This window comes from Cervus canadensis, chromosome 4 (assembly GCF_019320065.1).
Source record: "Cervus canadensis isolate Bull #8, Minnesota chromosome 4, ASM1932006v1, whole genome shotgun sequence".
Classification (NCBI taxonomy): domain Eukaryota; kingdom Metazoa; phylum Chordata; class Mammalia; order Artiodactyla; family Cervidae; genus Cervus; species Cervus canadensis.
This window is the reverse complement of record NC_057389.1, coordinates 10,730,426-10,754,384: the sequence shown is the minus strand read 5'-3', so window position 1 is coordinate 10,754,384 and position 23,959 is coordinate 10,730,426. Positions and strand designations below refer to the sequence as shown.

General features: G+C 36.5%; 1 protein-coding gene across 1 annotated transcript in view; it reads right to left on the bottom strand.

Annotated features, from left to right (window-relative positions):
- Window positions 1-23,959, bottom strand: part of ST8SIA4 (ST8 alpha-N-acetyl-neuraminide alpha-2,8-sialyltransferase 4) — a 98,953-nt gene that overhangs the window by 56,208 nt on the left and 18,786 nt on the right. The window contains 1 exon segment of the mRNA XM_043464572.1: window positions 1,731-2,024. Within this exon segment, the coding sequence (XP_043320507.1) occupies window positions 1,731-2,024 (294 nt within the window).

Sequence of the window (23,959 nt, the reverse complement as noted above, 5' to 3'; positions counted from 1 at the left end):
ATATTTGCAATACATGTGATTAATAGAGAAATTAAAAAATTAAAAAGATATGCTCCTAGCACAATACATTAGGAAGTTGCTCTCTATTAAGAACACATCTCTTTTTTCAGACTCAAACTGTAATTATAGGAATCAGTAACTTAAAAAAATTACTTATCTTCTAAATGCATGTATTTTATCTTTGTTGAAACTTCATGCCAGATGTCAAGAGAATGAATGCTGAATAACCAGGATCTTATTGCAAGAATGCAATTTAATTGTGTGCAGAATAACAATTAAAAAAAAAAAAAAAACTGTCTCAAGGTTTAAACAAAGAAATGGCAAATTCCTGAAGGCAATTATCTCAATAACAAAACAAACAAAACAGAAAATACCTTAGCCCAGTCCAAATGACAGTGTATAAAGTAAGCTATTTTTAACTCTTGAGTTTGGAAAGATTTTTCTTTTGGGACTTCTGTCCATTGTGTTTAATTGGTACCCTGAACTTGCCCATCGTTTTCATGTCCACTGACTTTGCTCTACATTTTTATCATTTTATGAGTAAATTAACCAAAAGCCTGTATGGTCTTCGTATCTCTAGCACTTCTCCTTGCCAATACAGTCTGCAGTTACAAGATTTAATCTCCTAAATTCACATATCTAATTGTGCTTCATGAAGGATAAAACTGATTATCTTCCGAACCAGATCACAAAAGTTATTTTGTATCCTATTGCACCACAATGGACTCCATTATCACACAAATTTACAACACAATTATTTTCCGGCCTCAATTTGCTCTAAAGATGCAATAAGATTTCCTTCTGGTTTCTTCTTTTTTCCCCTGACAATCACTTTAAAGTTCCTAAAATCACTTCTTGCATTAAAAGTTTAGTTTCGTTGTTAGATTTTTAGGACTTCTTTGTTAACATGAGGAACAATTTCCACACTTCAGCCAATATTCCCCCTTATCATTTGTTTATGCCTTAGCTCACTGTACAGGCCTCTATTTCTACCATAAAGCCTATGCATTCCTCTAAAGCAGTGATCAGCTCTTCAATTTTAAATCTACAGTATCTGACATTCAGTAGATATCTAATAAATATACAGTATTGCTTATATTTGTGTTATGCATGTTATATACATATATATACGCGACTGAATTTAGCCTTTTGGTTATTTGCCACTTTGAAACAAGAGTCTACTTCTGAGGTCTTTCTGTTGAGCTTGTATTAATAAAAGGAAAATATTGACATAATCCATAAAAATGGCATCTGTGACTTTAGTGGGGAAGCATTAAGGCATATTATCTCAGTCAGCTTTATCACTCGTTGGCCTCTTAACTACAGATGGGATTTAATTACTTCTTACAGACATTTAACATTTAAGCTTCCACAACATTGCCCACTAGCTATTTAGCACTTCTGTTCACAGTTTTTACTCCAAATTCATCAATTATACTATGAATTCTTATTATTCTTTAACACAGCAAAATATAAAAATCAGTAATTTGTTCATAAGCAGATAGAAATAAGTGCCAAGATCATATGTTTGCCTTTTCATAGAAGAGAAGCACTAAAATAAAATAGTAGGTAAATAAAATTCAAGTTGGTAAACAGAGCAGCCATTATAAAACAATGGAAACATATGTATATATATATATAAATTACTGAAGTTCCTTGTGGTCTAGGGAAACTGTGTAGGTATATGCACCATTGTGCCAAGGACAGACTGGTCCTTTGCAGACACTTACCCTCTGACAGCATGAATAAGTCTCAGTGATGGATAGGCAGTCCGCACTTTCAGTTTATTCTTAAGGATTAACGCATTAACCCACTCCACGTGCTTCTCTCCTCCTTTGACCATGAAAGCAGGGATCCAAAGGACACTGTCATTCAGCATGGAAAGTCTATGCACAAATTTTTCTCTGTCACTCTCATTCCGAAAGCCTCCAAATGCTCTTTGTACAACTGATGGATTCATGGTAATAAAATCTGATTTAGTTCCCACATCTGCAGCAAACTCCACCACAGGGGCTAGATTACACCTAAAGAGGGAAAACATTAATGGACAAATGAAAAGTAAGTATGAAGCATTCACTTATAAAATGGCATTCAAGAAAAGAAAAAAACAGAATGAGCATGTTTTTTGTTTTTTAGTTTTTTTAACCAGGTAGGGAAAAAAAGATAACCTGCCTGGTAAAATTACATTTTCAGCAAGTCATCACACTTTCAGGAATACAGTATTGTCTTCAATAAGGATTATAGTGGGGCTCAAATTGTCATTTATACTAACACAACCTGTTGTTGAAGAATATTCATTGCTATTATCTTCATAAAATCACATGATATGAATTCCTAATAGGGGAATTTATGATGGTAAATTCATAAGAGCTCTGCCATGCAACAGGCAGTCTAAACCACATGCTGTTCTAGAAGGAAGTAAAACACACTTGACCTGATAGTCTAACCTGCACCATTTGTCAAGCTTAAGTCATTTCAACAAGTTTCTAAACATACGTAAGTGGAGATGGCTTTTCTGTACCCTGAGGTTAAGGGGAAAATACAACTCCTTCCAACATTTTCCACAAACCTATTTGTAATTGCTTTCCCTAGGCCTAAATGGGGAGGAAAAGTAAGAAAATGGAGTTACTGCATTTAATATGCCTCTTTGAGATGTTACCAGAGAAAAATCCTCTACCAAGGGATCAGATATCTTTCTGTCCCTTTTGAGGACATCCTCAAAATGCCTGCCTTCCTTTCTAATCAGACATGAGCCCTTTGTGGAGGAGGACTCCTGTTCTCAACACCTGAGCTCCTGGGCCTCACGAAGTACCTGGTTCTGATTCTATTCTTGTAACCTGATTTCTGCATTTTAAGAAAGCTTTGGAAAGCACCTGGAATTTGTTTTCCATTTGTGATACTTCGATTCTGTCACAAAGAGTTCTGGATTTGATGAAACGTAAAAAACAGGTTTTAAATTTTACAATAGTTTAACTTGCTAAAAAAAAAAAAAAGGACACATTTTAACTAGTTGATCAGTGAAAAATTAGATTTTCAACAAATAAGAGTTTGTTAATTTGGAAAAAAATAATTTGAATCTATACATTCATGAAAACACACTCTCACATGCACAGATTTTTTTGTTTTTCTTTTCTTTTTGGTTGTTTACTTCAGCCTTTCAAGTGAAGGGAAGATAAACTAATTTCCTTTTGCTGCATTTTTGCAGGTTTGACTGCATTATGAAAGTTTCTCACATTTCTCTACCTGGTGCATTTCTCCACATTAATTAAATTCTCAAACCAGTTAAATTTAATTAGAAAGTAAAGTGTGTGTTCTACTAAAATTATTGGCTTATACATCATTCCTTATCTCTCTTAATGAATATATCTGATTACTTCCTAGATCTCTGACAACACTTATCTAACACAACAGATATCTTTTATCTCACACAATGAAGCAGTCTCTGTTATCTAGGCTGAGCTACTGAGAGAAAACAAAGTTAACACATCATATTATTTAGAAATAATCTCAAGTCATGTAACTTTAATTATACCCACTAGATTATGTGATAGAGTATTTATCTGTCTCCATCCATGATCCATGCACTGTTGGAGACTAGTTATTACTCATTCCTCTCACAGTAAGAATACGAGTGATGGGACTGCCCTGGGAAAGAACAGCTACATGTGAACGTAAGCAAACTGAACATCTTACAGTGTAACTCACGGAAGACTAAGGATATGATTATTTTTAAAGTCTTAAAATGCGCTCCACATCAGCTTCAAAAACAGTCTAAAATTCTAACCAAGCTGATTATAAGATGGATTTGGAAACTGTGGAAACACATTCTGAACAACACGGGTACAGACACTTCCCCTTCCTTAGGGAAAAAATAGATAGCACTTGCTAACATGACAGTTAGCTTCAGACAGATCTTTCTGCTGTAACGCTACCTCAGCCATCCTTTTCAGAGGATTCTATCAGAGGGAAAACAATATCTATAAATGTCATTTTCTCTATAACTGTACAAGTAATCAGAGCCAACCCTGTTAAAGAGAGCCAAGATAACTTCCCAATGAATTATCTTTTCAGGAAAAAAAAAATGACTTTAGTTTAGTTTATGCTTTTCATTGCTTTTTCTTATCACATGTTTAAAAGCCCCTCCACATCTCTTGTTTGCAAACACCCACTCTTTTAAGAACAGCCTCAGCTCAGTTTCTGAAACAGGACTGTCTGGCCAGGTGTTATTGAAGAGTTAATAAGGTAGTCATCAATAAAGCTGGGTGCTGAAAGACAGGGACTTTCCACCTTGGAAATAAATGGAAACTAAGGGAATAACAAGATTTCTGGAGAACAGGGGTGATCAAGAGGGAACTAATGTATCTGAGGTCAAAAACGCTAAGTGGCTGTGATGCAAACCGAAAGGGCACCGGGCGATCAAAGAATCATCAGTCTACCTGAGCTTTACTGGAAAGTTTCTATGACCCAAGCACAGCCCAATCAGGCTTTGCGAAGGATGGAAGTAGAAGTATTGAAAATAGCATGACAGAAGGACACACCATAACATCTAGACTATGCTGGCTCCACAAGCCCACTTGTTCTTTTTGTTTGGAGTGCCTATGCCTAAGTTTTTACTGGAGGGAAAGATTGGCATCATGTCCACATGTGGCCAGCATATTAGCTTCTCTGCGGTTGGATTAGATATTTAGTCATATAATTAACTGAATGTCACAATCAGGGTAAGTGTTAAGGAAGCCAAAATAACCAACCAGCTGTGTTGTACCCCAGCAATTCAGCCGACTTGTTGTGAACTTCACAGCCTTACCAGTAGCAATGGTGCTGATTGAGCAAGATTATAAATAGGTATGCAATCACACATTCTTCATCTTCTTTTTTAATAAATCTTCTCAGGGATTACAATAATCAAAAGTAGCCAGAATGGGTAAGCAAGCATTTATGAAGCATTATTTCCCGCTATTCTTAATCTTATAAAATTGAAGAGCGCTTGATTTTTAAATGATGGATTTCTGTGAGTCAAAACTACTGAGTATGCAAGAATATTTAATGCACTCAAGTTCTGCCTCTTTAGCCTCATTAAATTTGTGTGTGTGTGTTAGTTGCTCAGTCATGTCCGACGCTTTTCGACCCCACAGACTGTAGCCCACCAGGCTCCTCTGTCCATGGGATTTCCCAGGCAAGAGTACTAGAGTGGGCTGCCATTCCCTTTTTCAGGGGATCTTCCCGACCCAGGGATGGAACCCTGATCTCATGCATTGCAGGCAGATTCTCTATCATCTGAGCTACCAGGGAAGCCCCAAATTTTTATACTGACCCACTATTTTGACATATCAAAAACATGAAACCATATCTAAGAATTAGGTATGGTGGCCAAACTCACTGCTTACTCAAAGCTGCCCAATTTTCAATTTGTTTGTCTTTCATTTTCAAGACTGATTGAAAACCTTTGGGAATGCAGCTGGCTCCATTTCCACCCTAGACCTCTGAAATTTCTTCTGTGATCTCAAGCTAGATGTGATGCCCTCTCAACAGTCCTTCTATGTAGAATTGAAGGCACTTTCACTTATCTCACAGCCATATACAATATTCTTTAATGCATTTTAATTTTAAGTCATTTAATTTTTAAGGAAAGCTGTGTTTATTTCATGATAATCGCTCAAGACCACCTAATTCTCCAGTAAGACATATCTTTCAGACTTGTCAATATTCTCTGCATTTCCCTTAAGTTATAGTTGAACAGTCTAAGCAACTAGGAGGTCCCTCTTTCAAAAGTTCAACAGATATGCCTTAAGAGTTCATGGTGCAAATACAACACATTGCTCAAATTATTTTCTGGCTATTTTACTATTTGTGCTAGTTGGCAATGATGTAGTCTGGCCAAAATATGATCCTGACATTTATTATTAGTAATAGGAATAAGAAAATGCCCAATTAGCCACATGTTTACATATCCCACAGTGTGTGTTATATACCTTTGTGTGACCTACTGAACTAGTCATTTGAGATATTGAGGTGAAACAGCATGCACTGTGATACAGGAGGATGTTAACAACAACTAAGTGGATTACAGCCTTATCTTTATTTATTCTTTCTCACATTAAAGTCCAGACAAGTTCCAATCACATAATTTTACAAACACATCCTTTTTTTCTGTTAGCCAATTTCACTGTGTATTTTGTTGTACTAATACTGAAATCCCTTAACTCAAACCATTATTACCTTGGAACCACAGTTGTCAACTAACCACGAAATGGGCGATGACCTCTTTTCTGCCCTTGGAGGAAGCATATGGTTCCTACCTGCTCCCAGCCTGTTTTTGACCTTGAAGAGTCAAGAGAACACTGAATCTTTAATACCTGGTTTTGTTCTAGGCTTTGTGGTTACCTTCTCAAAATTGCTAGGGGAAGCCAAAACATGCAACCCCTAGCCTCTCTGACTTTCCCTGAGGTGAATGTGGTAGAACTGAAGCCAATACTTTTGCAATACTTTGAGGTCAGGAGTGGTATTATCTCCACCGAGGGGTGAGGGAGGCCTGGCATGCTGCAATTCACGGGGTCACAAAGAGTCAGACATGACTGAGCAACTGAACTGAACTGAACTGAGGGGTGAGGAACTAGGTCAAAGTGATGAAGAAACAAGTCTAAGGACACAGTGTATAGAATATAAAAGCATAACTATTTAAAAATTATTCCAGGACAGGGGTTTTCATTGACACTATTTCCACACTGATTTCTTTTAGAATCAATGAAAATCTCTACAGGTTCATCTTTCACCCAACCTTCGTGTAAGGAAAAGAATGCCTTACCATTTGGTCTTAAGCATATTCTACAAGGCCACTCAGTCACGACATTCCCCAAACATTGAGCAGTGATTGAACAAACGGGTTTTAAAAATCTAACACAGGAAAACAATACTTACACCTCAGTTCTCATGAGAGAAAAGATATTAAAAAATGCTAGTCAAAGGATTAAATAGCTAACTGATGTCACTTTTTGAAATATGAAGCCTAGGGTTAACCGATGACTTATACGTGGTATATTATTATGTAGAAGGCAAAGTATAAGAAATGGAGATGAAGCATCATGTTGAATATTTGAATTTTCAGTATAGTAGATGAACACAAAAACCCAGAAACACACATCGTACGTTATGCTTGCTGATAACAATGAACAAAGTCCTCACGTTGACAGAAATAAATGCAAATGACACATATCATGAAAATGACTAAGTGACTAAGTAGAAAAGAGGCTTCTTTTCACAAACGCAGATTTGTTTATATTACTGGCAAGGGTGGGAAGAACAGTGTCATATTATTTCTAGGGAAATCACAGAATGAAAAAAAGTCAAACTCATTCTAGAAGACAACAATCCATGTAACAGGGAAATATCTTAGATTATGTCGTTCCCACACTTCAGTCAAAATCAAAATAGCATTACCCATTTGGCAAATTTGCTATATCTGCACAGATATTATTCAATAAAACTTAGATTTTTTCTGGGGTGGGGGTAAAGGGAAATGGATGCCAAAGAATGAACATATTGTGCTTAAATCAAATGAATTTCCATGCATGTGACTGTTTTCTTTTTCACAAAAGTGAATATATATAGTTGCAAGACTAATATTTATTTGAATTATAAATGTAAGTTTCTTGAAAATGCATATGAAATGAATATTAAGCATACACTCTAAATCATTCCTTTGTAATTAAAAGTGAAGGATCATTTTAACTTTTTTGAAAGGGATATGAAGAAAAAATTCTGGCAACAAATTCCTGTTGAGGAATTCCTTTTTTTCTGGTAAAAATTCATTACTGGAAATATTTAAGACAAGGAAAACCAAGCAAGATACTTAGGATGTATTTCTCAGCCCTCTTGTCCTAGTCAGGGAACTGAACCACTCCATTTATCAGGGGTTGTTGAGCAGTTGCTACTTTTTTTTTTTACAGAGGGAAGAACTGATTCAGCATGGAATTTATGTTCTTAAAAATTATGCTGTACATTAAAAGGAAAGAAACAGCATTCATGAAATATTACGGCTGATACTTTAATCACCCACGCCAGAAAACCAAGGCAGAAAAACCATAACATTTTCTCTTTGCAATTCATAGTGTTAATAAACTAACTGCCCCGTGACCGTTCAGTGGTGGTGGGAAACACGCTTAATTTTCTAACATGTAGTGATGATACCAGCAAACTTGTCATAGTAACATCACACTGACACAACTTCCTTGTTTAAGAAGACAAAAACATTTTGATTTGTCATTCTAAACTACACATGTACTTTTTCTTTTCATTTCTTTTGATCCAAGATTAAACGATGATTTCTTACTTAGTATATATAATCTATTTGACACATGGTCCTGGAGAGACAGTGGATATAATGTTCAGAAGAGTCAGGTATTCTGATGCTCACCAAGCATTCAGAAAAATATCATACCATGCGTGGATAAAAATGAATGTTTCATTTGCTAATATCACAAGGCAGGCCAAGGCAATCTCACATTAATTACATCATATTTATTCTAAGTGGGTCTTTCTCTATCTCCATTTAGCAGAAAGTCACATTTTGACGGACTGAAAGGACTTGATCTCCACAATTCTTTTATCTTCCGTATCTGATTCATCATAAGGCCCTAAAAATTCATCTCAGAAAATTTCTCCTGAGTATATTCTCTTTTCTTTATTCTTATTGGTATTTTCAAAGCTTAGGCACCACCATATGCTTTTGAACTGTCACTGGAATAATTTCCGAATTAATTATTACTTAGCTATAACAATTGATGAATCATGAATTGATCTGCAATTTTTAAAGAATGAAGAATAAGATGGATTATAACAGAACATGGCAGTGTTCCATGCACATCATCTTATGGAAATTTATTTCAGATTCACATGTGTGTAGCATTAATGACAGCAGCTGGGGAAGCAACAGGAGGAGGGTATCATGATGTAAGTTGTATTTCTTGCTGTAATATTTATTAAGCATTACTGAAAAACACTGCTCTAACCAGTTCTATAAAACCCAGACTCCAACTTGATCCATCTGTTTCAAGGATGGTATCATCTTATTAATAAGCATATTTGATCACAATACTATCCTAACCAAAAATCTTCAGTGATATTCAGTGATATCCCAGGGTTTTCATAACTTGCCCCTACCCTTACTTTCCAGAATTTTCTCTCTACGTTTGCCTGTCTTGTATCCCAATGGCATCAGGCTACTCCATGTAGTTTTCTATCAGTGTCTTTATTTTAGATGAATATCTCTGACTGAAATTACTCCCTCCCTAAGACACTCTAGCCTCCAACCTCAACGTCCTATCTCTTCCTAAAACTCAAAGGTTAACATCTGTTGCAATGCTTTACATATTCTTTGGCAGAACCGACTGCTTCTGTAGCACTGTTCTAAAATATTTACCTTATCTTTATTCTATCACATATGGAACTCCATTACATTTAGTTGCTTGTATAGGGTTGCTATCTCTTTAATGCAATTAGTTAAGCTAACTATAATAATAATGTCGGTTACTCTGTGTATGTGAATTGAGAACCTGTTTAATCTACAATGGTTATTTGATCTCTCGATCTTCTAGGAGTGCTGCGGAGGCTCTCAACCAAGTCCTGAAAATTCATAGGCCTCTGGGTCACAGGTTAACATAACTCTGAAAAATGGGCAATTTTGCTGGGCTGTTTCCCCATTTAAGGGGACAGGCTCTTGTGGGCTTGCGATGATAAATGCCAAACAGAACAAAACTACCACTCAGTTTGTGCCCCAAGGGGCTCAGTTCGTGAGCTCTGCACTAAATCTTCTGATTCTCTGTACAATCACTTCAATTTTCACTTTTAACATGTTTGTTCTGTTAAATAAGTTACAGACGTTTCATCAGAAAGTTGATATAGCATGTGTTTTGGGAAGTGAATTAAGAAACACCAAACATACTAATAAACATACGTTAAGCTGAAAACTCTGAAACTGATAAAATGTTTAACTCTCAGAAGGTGTGTTAACCAAAATACACAAAAATGGAAAAACAATCATCCTCTTAAGTTGGAATTATTTAAATTACAATAAGAAATGCAATCTGTTTCATTGGTGCTCCTATTCTAGGTGATTGGCGTTTTCTGTGTGCAGAGCCATCATCATTCAGAACAAGAAACGAAAGGCTAGAGGAGTTCTAAAGCCTGATAATAATTTTTCATTCTGATTTTTAAAAACACTCACAAGTCAAAATGTACCTATAAGAGAATACACAGGGATGATACGTAGAAAAAAGAAACTGCTGCTTAGCATTCAATAATGGGTAGGATCACCTCTCCCTTTATTACATTAAAGTCTCACAATTTCAGTCCGTGGTTAGTATAAATGGTATTTTGAGTTCTCCTTTAACCAAAACAGTGTTCTGTTTTTTTGTTAAACATCACATAAAATGTTGAGGTATGCTTAAAAGTCTATTATACATTAAAATTACCCAAGACTCTGAAATCTCAGCAGATAATTAAAGAATGGATCAGAAACATCTTTGTATTAAAGGAATCAAACAATACATTCCAAATGTTAATAGCTTTCTTAAGTTACGTACAGAATATCATGCCTAGGAAAGTTGAAAACATAAACTGAAGGACAAGGCATGTGCATGTATATGTTTGAAAGGTAAGTAGGATTATTATTAACAATCTCAATCACTGAAGTTATAAAGCATGAAAAGCATACCCATGCAATCCTTCGATAAGATGGTGTATGCCAAGAATAGAGGCAAGAATATCCATACAAACACAACATTCCCGGATCGGGGGCTATTTTCCAGTCCCAAGTTGAACAGGCTTAAAACTCAGTTTCACTCATTTTTATAATTAATTTCTTTTGTCTATCTGGCAGCAATGCTATGTACTTAGTTTCATTTTTACTGTTATTATTACTGCTACTGTCCTATTTTGTTATTCCTCTCTCCATCAGACTGTCTCCTCCATCAGACTGTGAACTTCAAACAGAATAGACCATGTAATTTATCCCTATATCCCGAATACAGACTGAAATCCCTCAGATCTTGTCATCTAGTGGCTGCTTGATAATTATTAGTTGAATGAAGAAATACTTGCTGATATGACTACAAATTAATGGAGTCACTGCTTCCATTTGAAACTTCAAGTAGATGCTTTTTATTTGATATTTAGGAGACATGTATTTGTGTCAGACATGATTTGCGTACTTACAAAACAGTTGTGGACCCTAACTCTGGACTTCTTTTCTAAAAAATTATTAATCACAATAGAAAAGTCCCTCTCAATTCTTTATAGGATCACCATGCTGTTGACGTTGTCCAGTCTGATCATTTATATAATTCACTAAACATAATAAGAGCTATCATGTACTACCTTATGACAGATACTATATTATCTGTTATTCAAACTTACAGAACATCCAAATAATGAAGTATAAGTAAGTAATCATATTCTACAAATGAAGAAAAAAGTTTCAGTTTACGAACCTTCAGAGCTGGGATTGAAATCCAACTTTGTATCGAAAACACTATGAATCCAAAATTTACTGCACAATACCACATCCAAATGATTTTCATTGTCTAAAATACATATTCATTTTCTCCCCGCCCCCACACACTACACTTGGCACTAAAGACAGAATACTAAAAACGACAGACTACAAAATCTATAAGTTGCAGTTTTATGTGTTTGTTTAAAAAAATATTTCCAGATCACTCAGGTAGTGATAGAGCTGTAACATGACCCCACATCTCCTAAGTCCCTGTTTATCACTCGTCTTCTCTATACCTCAGGTTTTTAAGATAATTTTCAAAGTTAAAATTGTTTTCATCTCCAATTTAAAAATAGTATTGGTATTCACTACATGGAAAAACATGCACACACACAAATACTAACAAGAACAGAAGCCAAATCACTTTTCAAACATAGGACACTTGCAAGTCTTTCCCAAAAGACAATCACTATAAACGTTTGGTACCAAATTGAATTCTAATATTCTAATAATAGTTTCCATTAATGGCATAGATCAAGCTGTAGTTCCAAGAATTTTGGTGGATGCCAATGAAATAGATGGGAAATTCTGAAAGAGATGGGAATACCACACCACCTGACCTGCCTCCTGAGAAATCTGTATGCAGGTCAAGAGACAACACTTATAACTGGACATGGAACAACGACTGGTTCCAATAGGAAAAGGAGTAAGTTAAGGCTGTATATTGTCACCCTGCTTATTTATCTTATATGCAGAGTACATCATGAGAAACACTGGGCTGGAGGAAGCACAAGCTGGAAACAAAATTGCTGGGAGAAATATCAATAACCTCAGATATGCAGATGACACCACCCTTATGGCAGAAAGTGAAGAGGAACTAAAGAGCCTCTTGATGAAAGTGAAAGAGGAGAGTGAAAAAAAAAATGGCTTAAAGCTCAACATTCAGAAAACTAAGATGACAGCATCTGACTCCATCACTTCATGGCAAATAGATGGGGAAATAATGGAAACAGTGAGAGACTTTATTTTTTGGGCTTCAAAATCACTGCAGATGGTGATTGCAGCCATAAAATTAAAAGACACTCGCTCCTTGGAAGAAAAGTTGTGACCAACCTGGACAGCATGTTAACATGCAGAGACATTACTTTGTCAACAAAGGTCTGTCTAGTCAAAGCTATGGTTTTTCCAATAGTCATGTATGGATGTAAGAGGTGGACTATAAAGAAAGCTGAGCACCAAAGGATTGATGCTTTTGAACTGTGGTGTTGGAGAAGACTCTTGAGAGTCATGAGGATGTCACAGTCACAGAGGATGAGATGATTGGATGGCATCAGTGACTCAATGGACATGAGTTTGAGCAAGCTCTGGGAGTTGGTGATGGACAGGGAAGCCTCGTGTGCTGCAGTCCATGGGGTCGCAAAGAGTCAGACACGACTGAGCAACAGAACTGAACTGGACTGAGTACAGCATATAATGAGAAGTGGGAGGTCTTATCTCCCAGAAAATGTCAGGGTCCTTTCCCCAAAACTGTACAACATGATACTGCTGTGAAACAATTCCTCTCTCTTTTGATAGTACTTTTATTCACCAGTTCTTTATGTATTTTGTACATATGGGGACTTCCCAAGGCCCTGATCTCATCTCACTTAGAATAATCTGTATAAATCATTAAAACTTAGTCTTGATCCATAAATAACAAGCTTATGGAGGGCTACAGTCCATGGGATAGCAAAGAGTCAGACACGACTGAGCGGCTAAGCACAGCACGTAGTTATCAAAGGCGGACGGTTTATGTATGGAAAGTTGGATCATTTTGCTATACACCGGAATCTAACACAGCATTGTAAATCAACTATATTTCCATCAAAATTAAAAAGAAATGAACAAAAACTTAGTCTTGTTTTTCTTTGGCTGAGAAGTAAAACCCTTCCCCTGATTTCAGGTCTGAACATTGGCTCACATACATCAAGAGAAAAGGCAATACTCCTGGACCAGAGGAAACAGAAAACCAGATTAGAGGATATACAGTATTAAGCAGAGAATGCTATTTATACAAGCTGATTGATGAGAAGGAAATTTATTCATAGAACATGACAACCAGAAGGAAAAGAATTCAAACCACAATGCAAGTTGACAGGCTCTATTCCAAAGTCGTCTATTGAATCATAAGAAGAGAGCCATAGAGTTTTAGAGCCAGAGGGAATTTATGAGTCCATCTAGTTCAACGGCTAGATTTGGCATATTAGGAAACTGAAGCCCAAAATGGTTTACAGGATTTGTTCAAAGTCACACAGCTATATTTAGAGGCAAAGCCAGCCAGGGGATCCAAGTTTCTGAACTCTCTGATGGGTATTATTTTAACTGCACTTCATGAGAGAATATGTACTGCTGAGCAACAACGACCATTTAAGCCCAAATATTTACATCTTCTGTGTACCTGGGTCACAGATATAATTTTACCACCAGGAGTATACCACCAATATGTTAATCGTAATACCATCAAAAAGGAAGGAAGATCTATTTACATTTATGAAATAGCTGATGTGTATTTGGATTTATTCTAGGCAATTTCACACATATTATCTATACCCACAGAAAAAGGGAAGAAAGAGATTATTTTCATCATATTACATATAAAGAAACTGGGGTTTAGAGAAGTAAATAAATCACTTAAGACTGAAAATAAATTGGATGGAAAAGATGGAACTTGAAACCAAATTTATCTTATTTAAGGGTTTATCACATTTGATTATCTGAGAGACAAGGTCATGAGTCTCCAGCTCTATTATCTGTCTCTAGAATATTTTGACATATTTTTGGCACACAGCAAGTGCTTAGTAAAAGAAAAGAATTCTTATTGGATGATCCACAGACCACAACTGGAGAAAATGCTAAATATTATAAGGTTGGTTTAGTGTTTATTTAAGTTTTTGTTGCTTTTTTTTTGTAGCATTAGTGAGACATAATTGACATATAACATTGTATATGTTTAAGGTACACATGGTTATTTTATACTTGTACATATTGTGAAATGATCGCCATTTATAGTTACCATTCACACAGCTTTCATGTGATTTTATTTGTTGTTCAATTTGCTTTGTTAACCCAGTCTTTGAAGGATTGCTGGTACCTCGTGGAAATGTCAGACATTAAAAATGGCCTTCCCTCTTCCGTTTTGCGTGTTAAGTCATCAAAATTTGAAATATATCCTAATTAAGATAATTTCTCACTGGTCTCCACATTTCAGAATAAACATGCAATCAAAAAACTTCACACTCTAGTGCAACACTATTATTTCTAATTTAAGAAAATAAGTGTTTTCAGGGACTTATTGGTGGTCCAGTGGCTAAGACTGTCCTCCCAGTGCAGGGGGTCTGGGGTCAATCCTTGGTCGGCACACTAAATCCCACATGCCACAACTAAGAGTCTGCAAGCTGTAATTTAAAGACTTGCATGCTGCAGTGAAGACTGAAGACCCCACATGCCACAATTAAGGCTTGACCAGCCAGCAAATAAACAAATATTTAAAGAGACAAGTGTTTCCAGTCTTCATTTAAAAATAAAGTATTAGACTCTGAGTATGAGAGAAAAAAGTTCTGCTGTTTCCTTCTTCAACTTGCTGTGTACACTTAGGAAAGTCATTTAGACTCTCTGATCTATGAGAAAATGTGGTGTGTTAGCCTAAGCCTCATTAGAAAAGACCCCGATGCTGGGGAAGATCGAGGGCAGGAGGAGAAGGGGACGACAGAGGATGAGATGGTTGGATGGCATCACCGACTCAATGGACATGAATTTGAGTAAACTCCAGGAGTTGGTGATGGACAGGGAGGCCTGGCGTGCTGCGGTCCATGGGGCCATAAAAAGTCGGACACGACTGAGCGACAGCACTGAACTGAACCTAAGCCTAACTTTCTCAGAGGAACCAATGGAAACCAATTTGGATTATTCAAGATCCATTTTCTGCCATCCAAAAGTATGTTGTGTTTTAAAACATGGCTTATTCATGCTCACAGTTACTTGCCCTTTCCATGAATTATTTGTTGTTGTTCAGTCTCTAGGAAATACAGGACTCTTTGTGACCCAATGGACTGCAACAGGCCAGGCTCCCCTGTCCTTCACTGTCTCCTGGAGTTTGCTCAAATTCACGTCCATTAAGTCATAAATTATACAATTCACATATTCTTTGATTTTCTTAAACTCCCTTCCACCATGTACCCCCACTGTCACTCTCTCACTTTGCCCCTCATTATCTCCATATTTAGACTATTTTCAGTATTTTCTCATCCTCTGTCATACCCTTCTCCTCCTGCCTTCAATCTGTCCCAGCATCAGGGTCTTTTCCAATGAGTTGATTCTTCACATCAGGTGGCCAAAGTATCAGAGCTTCAGCTCAACATCAGTCCTTTGAATGAGTAATCAGGGTCGATTTCCTTCAGGACTGACTGGTTGGATCTCCTTGCAGTCCAAGGGACTCTCAAGAGTCTTCTCCAACAGCACAATTCAAAGCATCAGTTCTTTGGCGCTCAGCCCTTCTTTATGGTTCAACTCTCACGGCTGTACATACTAGTGGAAAACTACAGCTTGGACTATGTGGACCTTTGTTGGCAAAGTGATGTCTTTGCGTTTTAATATGCTGTCAGGTTGGTCACAGATTTTCTTCCAAGGGGCAAACATCTTTTAATTTCATGGCTGCAGTCACCATCTGCAGTGATTTTGGAGTCCAAGAAATAAAATCTGTCAGGGCTTCTACTTTTTCCTCCATCTATTTGCCATGAAGTAACAGGACCGGATGCCACGATCTTAGTTTTTGGGACGTTAGTAGGCAGGTAACAAATGCTTTAACCCCAAAACTGAAGCTATATTTTGAAAATCCATGAAATGGTCAACTCCTCATTTGCTAATGCTTCTCTGGTGTCAGGGAAGCATGATCTCCACCATATTTTACATTAGTGTGACTCTTACCATCGAAGTCTATCATCTTATTCTGTCCTGTGATTTGTAATTCATCACATTTGCCTCCTCTAGTATCTTAGTGAGTGCTCTTTCTCTTTCTTATCTTTGATTTATTCATTATCATGGTCTTTTCATTTGCAAATATGCTATACTTCTTCACCTCTATATTCCTCTCCTGCTTAATAGGAAGAACAAAACCCCAACAAGAACAAACAAATAAACCAACAAACTGCAAGGCCATCTTTTGGACTATAGGATATCATGTGAAACCTTCATGTGAAACAATCCTTCACGATTTAAGGCCAGCATACCTTGCCATTTCCCCTTCCACAGCATCCCTTGTTAAGAAGCTAACAGCAGAGGAGTCCCAAACACTGCCTTCTCCTAAGACCATTGAAAGCAATTGTCTCTGTGCTTACTCATCTCTGCCTGAGATTCCTCTTTTCCATGTGCTGAATGACGTATCATCCACATGTACAGTGTGTGCTCATCCTTTAAGTTATTCTTACTTAAATAGGAGTTCACATTTGGGTAGATTCCTAGAATTGGAAATGGTAAATAAAGCAATCTACTATTTTTAAGGCTTGCAGGACATTGTCAACCTGAGTTTTGGAAAAGTTGTATCAGTTTTCATTTTTAAAAGCATTTCATACGAGTGCCAATATCAATATAACTTTACGCTGAATATTAAGAATTTTAAATATCCTTGTTGGATTGATAGACAAGAAACTGTATTTAATACTGCATTTTTAGAAAATGAGATAAGCATTTTAAAATAATGTTTTAAAACTTAAAGTAGCTTGTCAATTCATTGTTACTTCCATTAAAAAAAAATTTCTTCTGGATTAAATCTTTTCATCCAAGGAGTCACATGATTATAAGGAAAAAAGTTAGAGTCTTATCTCACATCAGGTGTGCTTATTAATCACTTAGTCATGTCGGACTCTTTGCGATCCCATGGACTATAGCCCACCAGGCTCCTCTGTCCATGGGGACTCTCCAGGCAAGAATACTGGAGTGGGGTGCAATGCCCTCCTCCAAAGGATCTTCCCAACTCAGGGATCGAACCCAGGTCTCCTGCATTGCAGACAGATTCTTTAGTGACTGAGCCACCAGTGAAGCCCAACTCACATCACAATCCACAAAAATTCCATATTTAGTTTTAAGTTAATTTTAAAAACCATAACTAATTAGAATTAAATAGAAATTCTGATTTCTACCTAGAATATGAATTTTATGGTTAAATCAATAGAAATAACAATGGTAGTTTCTTGAAAACTACAAAAATTTCATAGATCAAAAATATGAATAACATATTGAATAATCAATGTTGCTATTTCTAAAATATAATGTGGTTATTAGTCAATAAGAATTAAAAAAAAAATCTTTCTAATGCCTGTACCAGATTCACTACCAGAAATTAGTTGTTTGCAGTTAAAACACTTGAGTTAATGACAAACATTCTCAGTGAGAGTGGAAAGAAGAACAAATAAGGCCATTTTTGTGAGCACACGGAAGAGCAAGCATAATTTTTTCTCCCAGAAAAGATTCCATTTTGCTATAAAAGAGTTCGCATTTATAGAAGGTCAAAGAGAATGATTTAAAGTTTCCCATAAATTACCTACCAGTGGAGAATGAAGCACTGATTGAGTTATAAAAATGCACTGGAATCAGTCAAAGTAAGTCAGTTCTTCCATCTTTTCATTTTGTGAAACATCTCATCCCTTCTCTTAGGAAGCTAGATCATCATAAAGTAAAACATTTTTGTCTTCTACTTTGGTTTCCTGAAGAAATATATCTCTTCACTACAATTATTTCTAATTGTATACACTCAGATTTCATAGACACTCTTGAGTAGTGTTCTTGTGTCTTCATGTTATCTAATATGTTATTCAGGGTCGACTATAGACACATTTGATAAAGTTGACAAATTTGGGGAAGGTCTGACTTCTTGTTTATGTAAGACAAAGAGAATTTGCATTTCCAGCCAATGGTCATGGCTACTAGAAAATGCAGTAACAAATTTAAGTTTCAACTATGACATTTAACTCAAGCAAGATGTGCTTTAATATCATTCATCATTAGTTTAGATTTACAGTTTATACATTTCTTTATTGTATTTCCCATCTGATACTTAGAAAATCACTTCGAAATTATAGGTCTATTATTATCATCATCACTGGACACTGGAAATAATAATGTTTAGAAATTAAGATATTTGTGCAATATTACATTTTCTGGTTTTATTTCTTGCATTTTATTTTTTATTAAATTATAGTTGATATACAATATTATATTAGCTTCAGGTGTACAACATAATGAATCTAGTAGTTGTCAGAAGCCCAGCTTTCCTGATTCTCAACATCTAGTACATTTCATTATACTACTCATATTTCTATATTTTCTTCTTAATTGTAAAGGTTTAAATGACCATAAATAACCTTATACATGACTGCTCTTACATATTAATTTTGAAATTCAGTATTGTATAAATTTAATACAATAAAACATGAATACAAAACAAAAATTTCTCAAATCCTACATTAATTCTTTCATTCAACAAACAGCACATACCTCAATGTACCCAATTTGGTGCTAGATTCTTGAAAATACAGGCTACATAAACCAGAAATACTGGGTATTCCCAGCTTCTCTAGAGCATGCTGTTTAGCCATATTGGGAATTCTAGTACATGGCAAACCTTAATGCATAAAAGCAACCCCTAGGTACTGTGATCAAATGCACATTCTGACTCAGCAGGTCTTTTGCAAGTTTTGACATTCTGTATTTCCAACAAGCTTCCAAGTGATGTCAAAGCTGGTAGTTCATAATCTCAATCTGAATGGCAAAGATTTATTTGTATAAATATGTATATATTTAAAGGGATATTTTAAGTGATCTTTCCTTGCTGTTCCTGTGTTTTTAGGAAAAAAAACATTAATGAAAAGGAAATTAGAAAGGAACTGGTCAAACAAGGCAGGAGTTGAGAATAATGATTAACAGGAAAAATGAGCAAAGTTGTCTATTCGAGAGGAAGACAGGGACAAGACAGAATGGAGGAATGAAAGGTGGAAAGAGAGAAATCAATAAACAAAATTAACTGCAATCCCAAGCAATCAGAACAACACAAAGTGTTTTGCAGCTCTTAGTTAACCATGTCCAAATCACTTAAGTCTTACTCATTGCTTCTAGTAGCTGTTTAAGCACAGTGGGGAGAGAGAGGGGTGGCAGCTGATGGTGAAAAAATATCAGCTGTGAACTCTAACTGTTATTAACTCCTCCCTCACCTCCTCCCTCACCTCCTCCAGGCTTCCCTGGTGGCTCAGCCGGTAAAGAATCCGCCTGCAATGCGGGAGACCTGGCTTCGATCCCTGGGTTGGGAAGATCCCCTGGAAGGCTACCCACTCCAGTATCCTGGACTGGAGAACTCCATGGACTATATAGTCCGTGGGGTCGCAAAGGGTCACACAACTGAGCGACTTTCACTTGACTTCACTTCAGTGTCCCCCATGTGACATCAAACACAGCATACTGTGGGGCTCAGTTCACTTTAGATGAGGCTGGACACTGTTCTGTGAAAAACCAGCACTGGTAGATGCCAGACATTTCCTACCATCCGCACCCACCCAGAAAATGGAAAAATGCACGATCGCTTCCACACCACGATGAGGGGAAGAGAAGAACCAGGGAAGATGGTCTTTCAGCACCTTTCAGCATCAGTATTAGGAAATACCTTACTTTTCTGGTTCTCATTAGGAAAAACCACTCTTGGTGGTGGGATGGGGAGAGAGGCGGAAGGGAGGTTCGGGAGGGAGGGGATGTGGGTCTACCTGTGGCTGATTCTTGCTGATGTATGACAGAAAACCACAAAATTCTGTAAAGCAATTTTCCTGCAGTTAAAAGAATAAAGTGGCAGAAAAAAAAGAAAGCCACTCTTGTTAAGTCTATGAAATTATTGAGTATATACAATACAAATATTATAATGTACTTTTTTTGTAAATACACATGGGACTAAAGCATCCAAAAACTGCAGGACAATTGAAAAGCACTTTAAATATCATTTTGCAAAATCCAACTTTGACCACTAAAGAGATATATTTTTTAGTCTAAGATGTGAACTGTTGAAATAACTTTATACCTAACACAAAGCAAAGGAAAAAAAAAAAAAAAAAGACCCAAGAAAGGATTTAAAGATACTTTTAAATAGATTGCAGGAAGGGACCTTTCTAACCCTGTTTTCTTTTACTTATACTTATACATAAACAATGCATGATGTCTTCCAAACTAAATTCTTGAAATTTTACAGCATACCATTAGATGAGTATATAGGGTAAATTTAGCACCAAGATTGTGCAGAGACAATACTACCACTCTAGGTTCTATGAGTAGGTAAACTGTAACACTTCAGGAATAGAGAAATAGTTCACACAATAATATCAGTTTCTAAACTATAAAACTAAAGTATAGAGAGGTATACAACTTCATCCAATATCACAGACAATGAATTCTGCCTGAACTCTTGGACTCTATATTGGGCAATAGGATTCCTCTGAAGCATTGAGTCTCTCTCTCTCTTTCCAATATTTAGCATGTCAGGCCATCCAGATATAAAATACAGAATTTAATATCAATAGGACAATGTTTCTAATGCTTACGAGGTGAGAGAAGGTTTATATCTGACACACTGGTGCCAGATTAAATTGAATTTTTGCTTATCTGGAGCTATATGACAAGATCTTTAGCATCACAAGAACTTCATCCTTAATGAACTTTCCCTATCAGACAGGATTTCAAGTCCAGAAAAGCAAGATATTTTCAATTTGAGTGAGTGACTGGCCACCTGTATTCTGTCCTGGCCTCTTCCTTGCAACATGATACTCACCGATTGAGGAATTACAGATTAGGGGTCTTAAGGGTAGCACATGTGGACAAAATGCTAATATTTGAATTATGATTTTAGGCATTTTTATTGAGAACTAAAAATATTTCTCTTATGCACATTTTTATGTTTTTTAGGTACATGTGAAACCTAGATTTTACAAATCAGTTCAATATTTAGTCAGTAATTAGAGAATCAGAGTAAGGTTTTGATTTTTCTGACCTTCATTTTTTTCCCCTTTAAGCATCCTGATATTGATCGAACTCCCATTTTGTGTAATATCCCTGCAAACCCAGCATTTAATTTAATTGATTAACTTCTAATACAAATAGCCCCTGAGGGAGTATCTCTTCTAAGAGAAGAAATGCATGACAACGTGTGTGTGCGTCAATTCTTATGTACAGATATCACTACATGTGCAGACGCAGAACATGAGCAGTTTCCAGCAGCTTATTAAAAAATATTGTGGGGCATTAAAAATAACATTCTCCCAAAACACCAATACACCACACAGGACAATGATGCCATGTATCTGCACCTTGCTCTCCTTCTCAATAGGACAACTGTTTGTAGCAAGAGATTCCTGCTTGCATGTGATAATGCGTTCTGTACATCATTAAACAAAGAAGACAGCATCCATTTCTCTAAAGCACTTTCAGAAAAAATGCAGATAAAGTTTGAAATCTAATGTTGAATGAATGTTTTATCTAAAAAGAATGCTTTGCTTCATGTCAGAGGTCAAATTGAACATAATACCGGGGTAAATCAGATCCTTGAGGGGTCACTGAACTAACAGTGTCCTCGGCAAGAGATCAGACATAAGTCATCTCTCCCATAACAAACTACTATCTAACAAGAAAAGAAGAAAAACAAACAAACTGGGAGCAATAGGTGATGCATGCAAACAACCAATTAAAACTATATACCTATGCAAATGCACGTACATACAATATAGCTCTGAGAAGATAAGAAATTTGAAAGATTTTTAAAAATCATTACTAAAATCTGTGACTTTAACCAGTTTGACCTGGATGGGAAATTACTAATGTTTCAAGGAATGGAGTTTTGATTGAGTTTTAAAGCAAAAATCCTTTCTGCTGTTCTAGAGTAGAACAGACTCTTGTACACTAACAAAAGGCCACATACACCTGGGGAGGGAAAAGATGCACGCAGATGATGAGCCATGTGCCAGGGGGAAGATTAGAGTTTTAGGAAGGGTGGAGGTCTGGTATAACGATGTGTCACTGAAGTCTCTTGTGTCCAAGAGACTCAAAGGAATGGATTTCCAAACTAGATATTATGACCAAAAAAATAGGTTTCGCTGCACGGATTATCTGTTTCTAATGTTAAATGTATTCTTGCCAAATTTTTTCTTGGAAAATCAGAAACCTATTTGTAGGCTACACTTTCCTAGTACATATTTTAAGGTAGAACATTCCAGTGTCTAGTTTCAGAAACTAGTAAAACTAGAAGCAAAAGAAAAAAAAAGGAATTCTGGCAATAATCTTATGCCTTCATTGAAATGCTTATCCTCAGTGTTTTCTACTTCTTGGTAAGACCATAACACACTTCTAGATGCTAAGGATTGACCACTATGGTGTTCTTGTTAATAAGCTTTTAACATAGTCACAGCTTAGAAAAGTATAAAGAACTTCTGAAGTTCAGTTCCTAAAAACACTCTACATTTGCAAATGCTCAAACATCAGCATGTGTTAAGTCGCTTAGTCATGTCCAACCCTGTGCGACCCTGTGGACTGTAGCACACCAGGCTTCTCTGTCCATGGGGCTCTCCAGGCAAGAATACTGGAGTGGGTTGCCATTTTTCCCCTAGGGGAACTTTCCGACCCAGGGATTGAACCCACGTCTCTCATGCCTGCTGTACTGGCAGGAGGGTTCTTTACCATCAGCGCCACCCGGGGAGCCCGCAAACATTAGTGAGTGACTTGCAACAAACATATAAGTTCAAGAGATCTAATTCAACCTAGTGACTATAGTCACAATACTGTATTACCCACTTCAAAGTTGCTAAAATACAAGATCCTAATTATTCTCACCACAAAAAAGAAGAGATAATCATGTGCTCTGGTTGAGGTGTTAGCTGACATTACAATCTTAATTTCAGAGTTAGAGGTGGGGCTGAACCCAGTGCGTCATGTAGATCTCAACGCTGACGTTGAAAGAGATGTAGGGATGAGGAGTCAGTCCTTATTAATAAGGATACAGGATACATTCGAATCCTGTATCCCTCCAGTATTAATCGTCTTTACAAATTACCTACTTTCTGAAATTTCTACTATACTCTAAAATCTTTTCTTCCTCATCTTATCTGAGCTCTGATTTTAATCTCTCCAGAAATTCTAGAAGCCTTACTTTTTCTTCCCAACCATACTTCATGCAGACGTCAATGTCTGAAGCTCATTGCTTCCATTTCCACCAGCATTCCCTCATCAAACATTCTTGTTTCCTCTTTGGACACTATACCTGCATGTTCACAGGGTTTTTCTCTCAGTTCGATCGATTTAAAAGCTCATGGATTTAAAGGGTCAACTGATGTCAAATCAATCACTAACCCCACATGTGACTGAGAAAAGTAAGATACTTATACAAAATGTTCATAGTAATATTCATTGTTATGAATT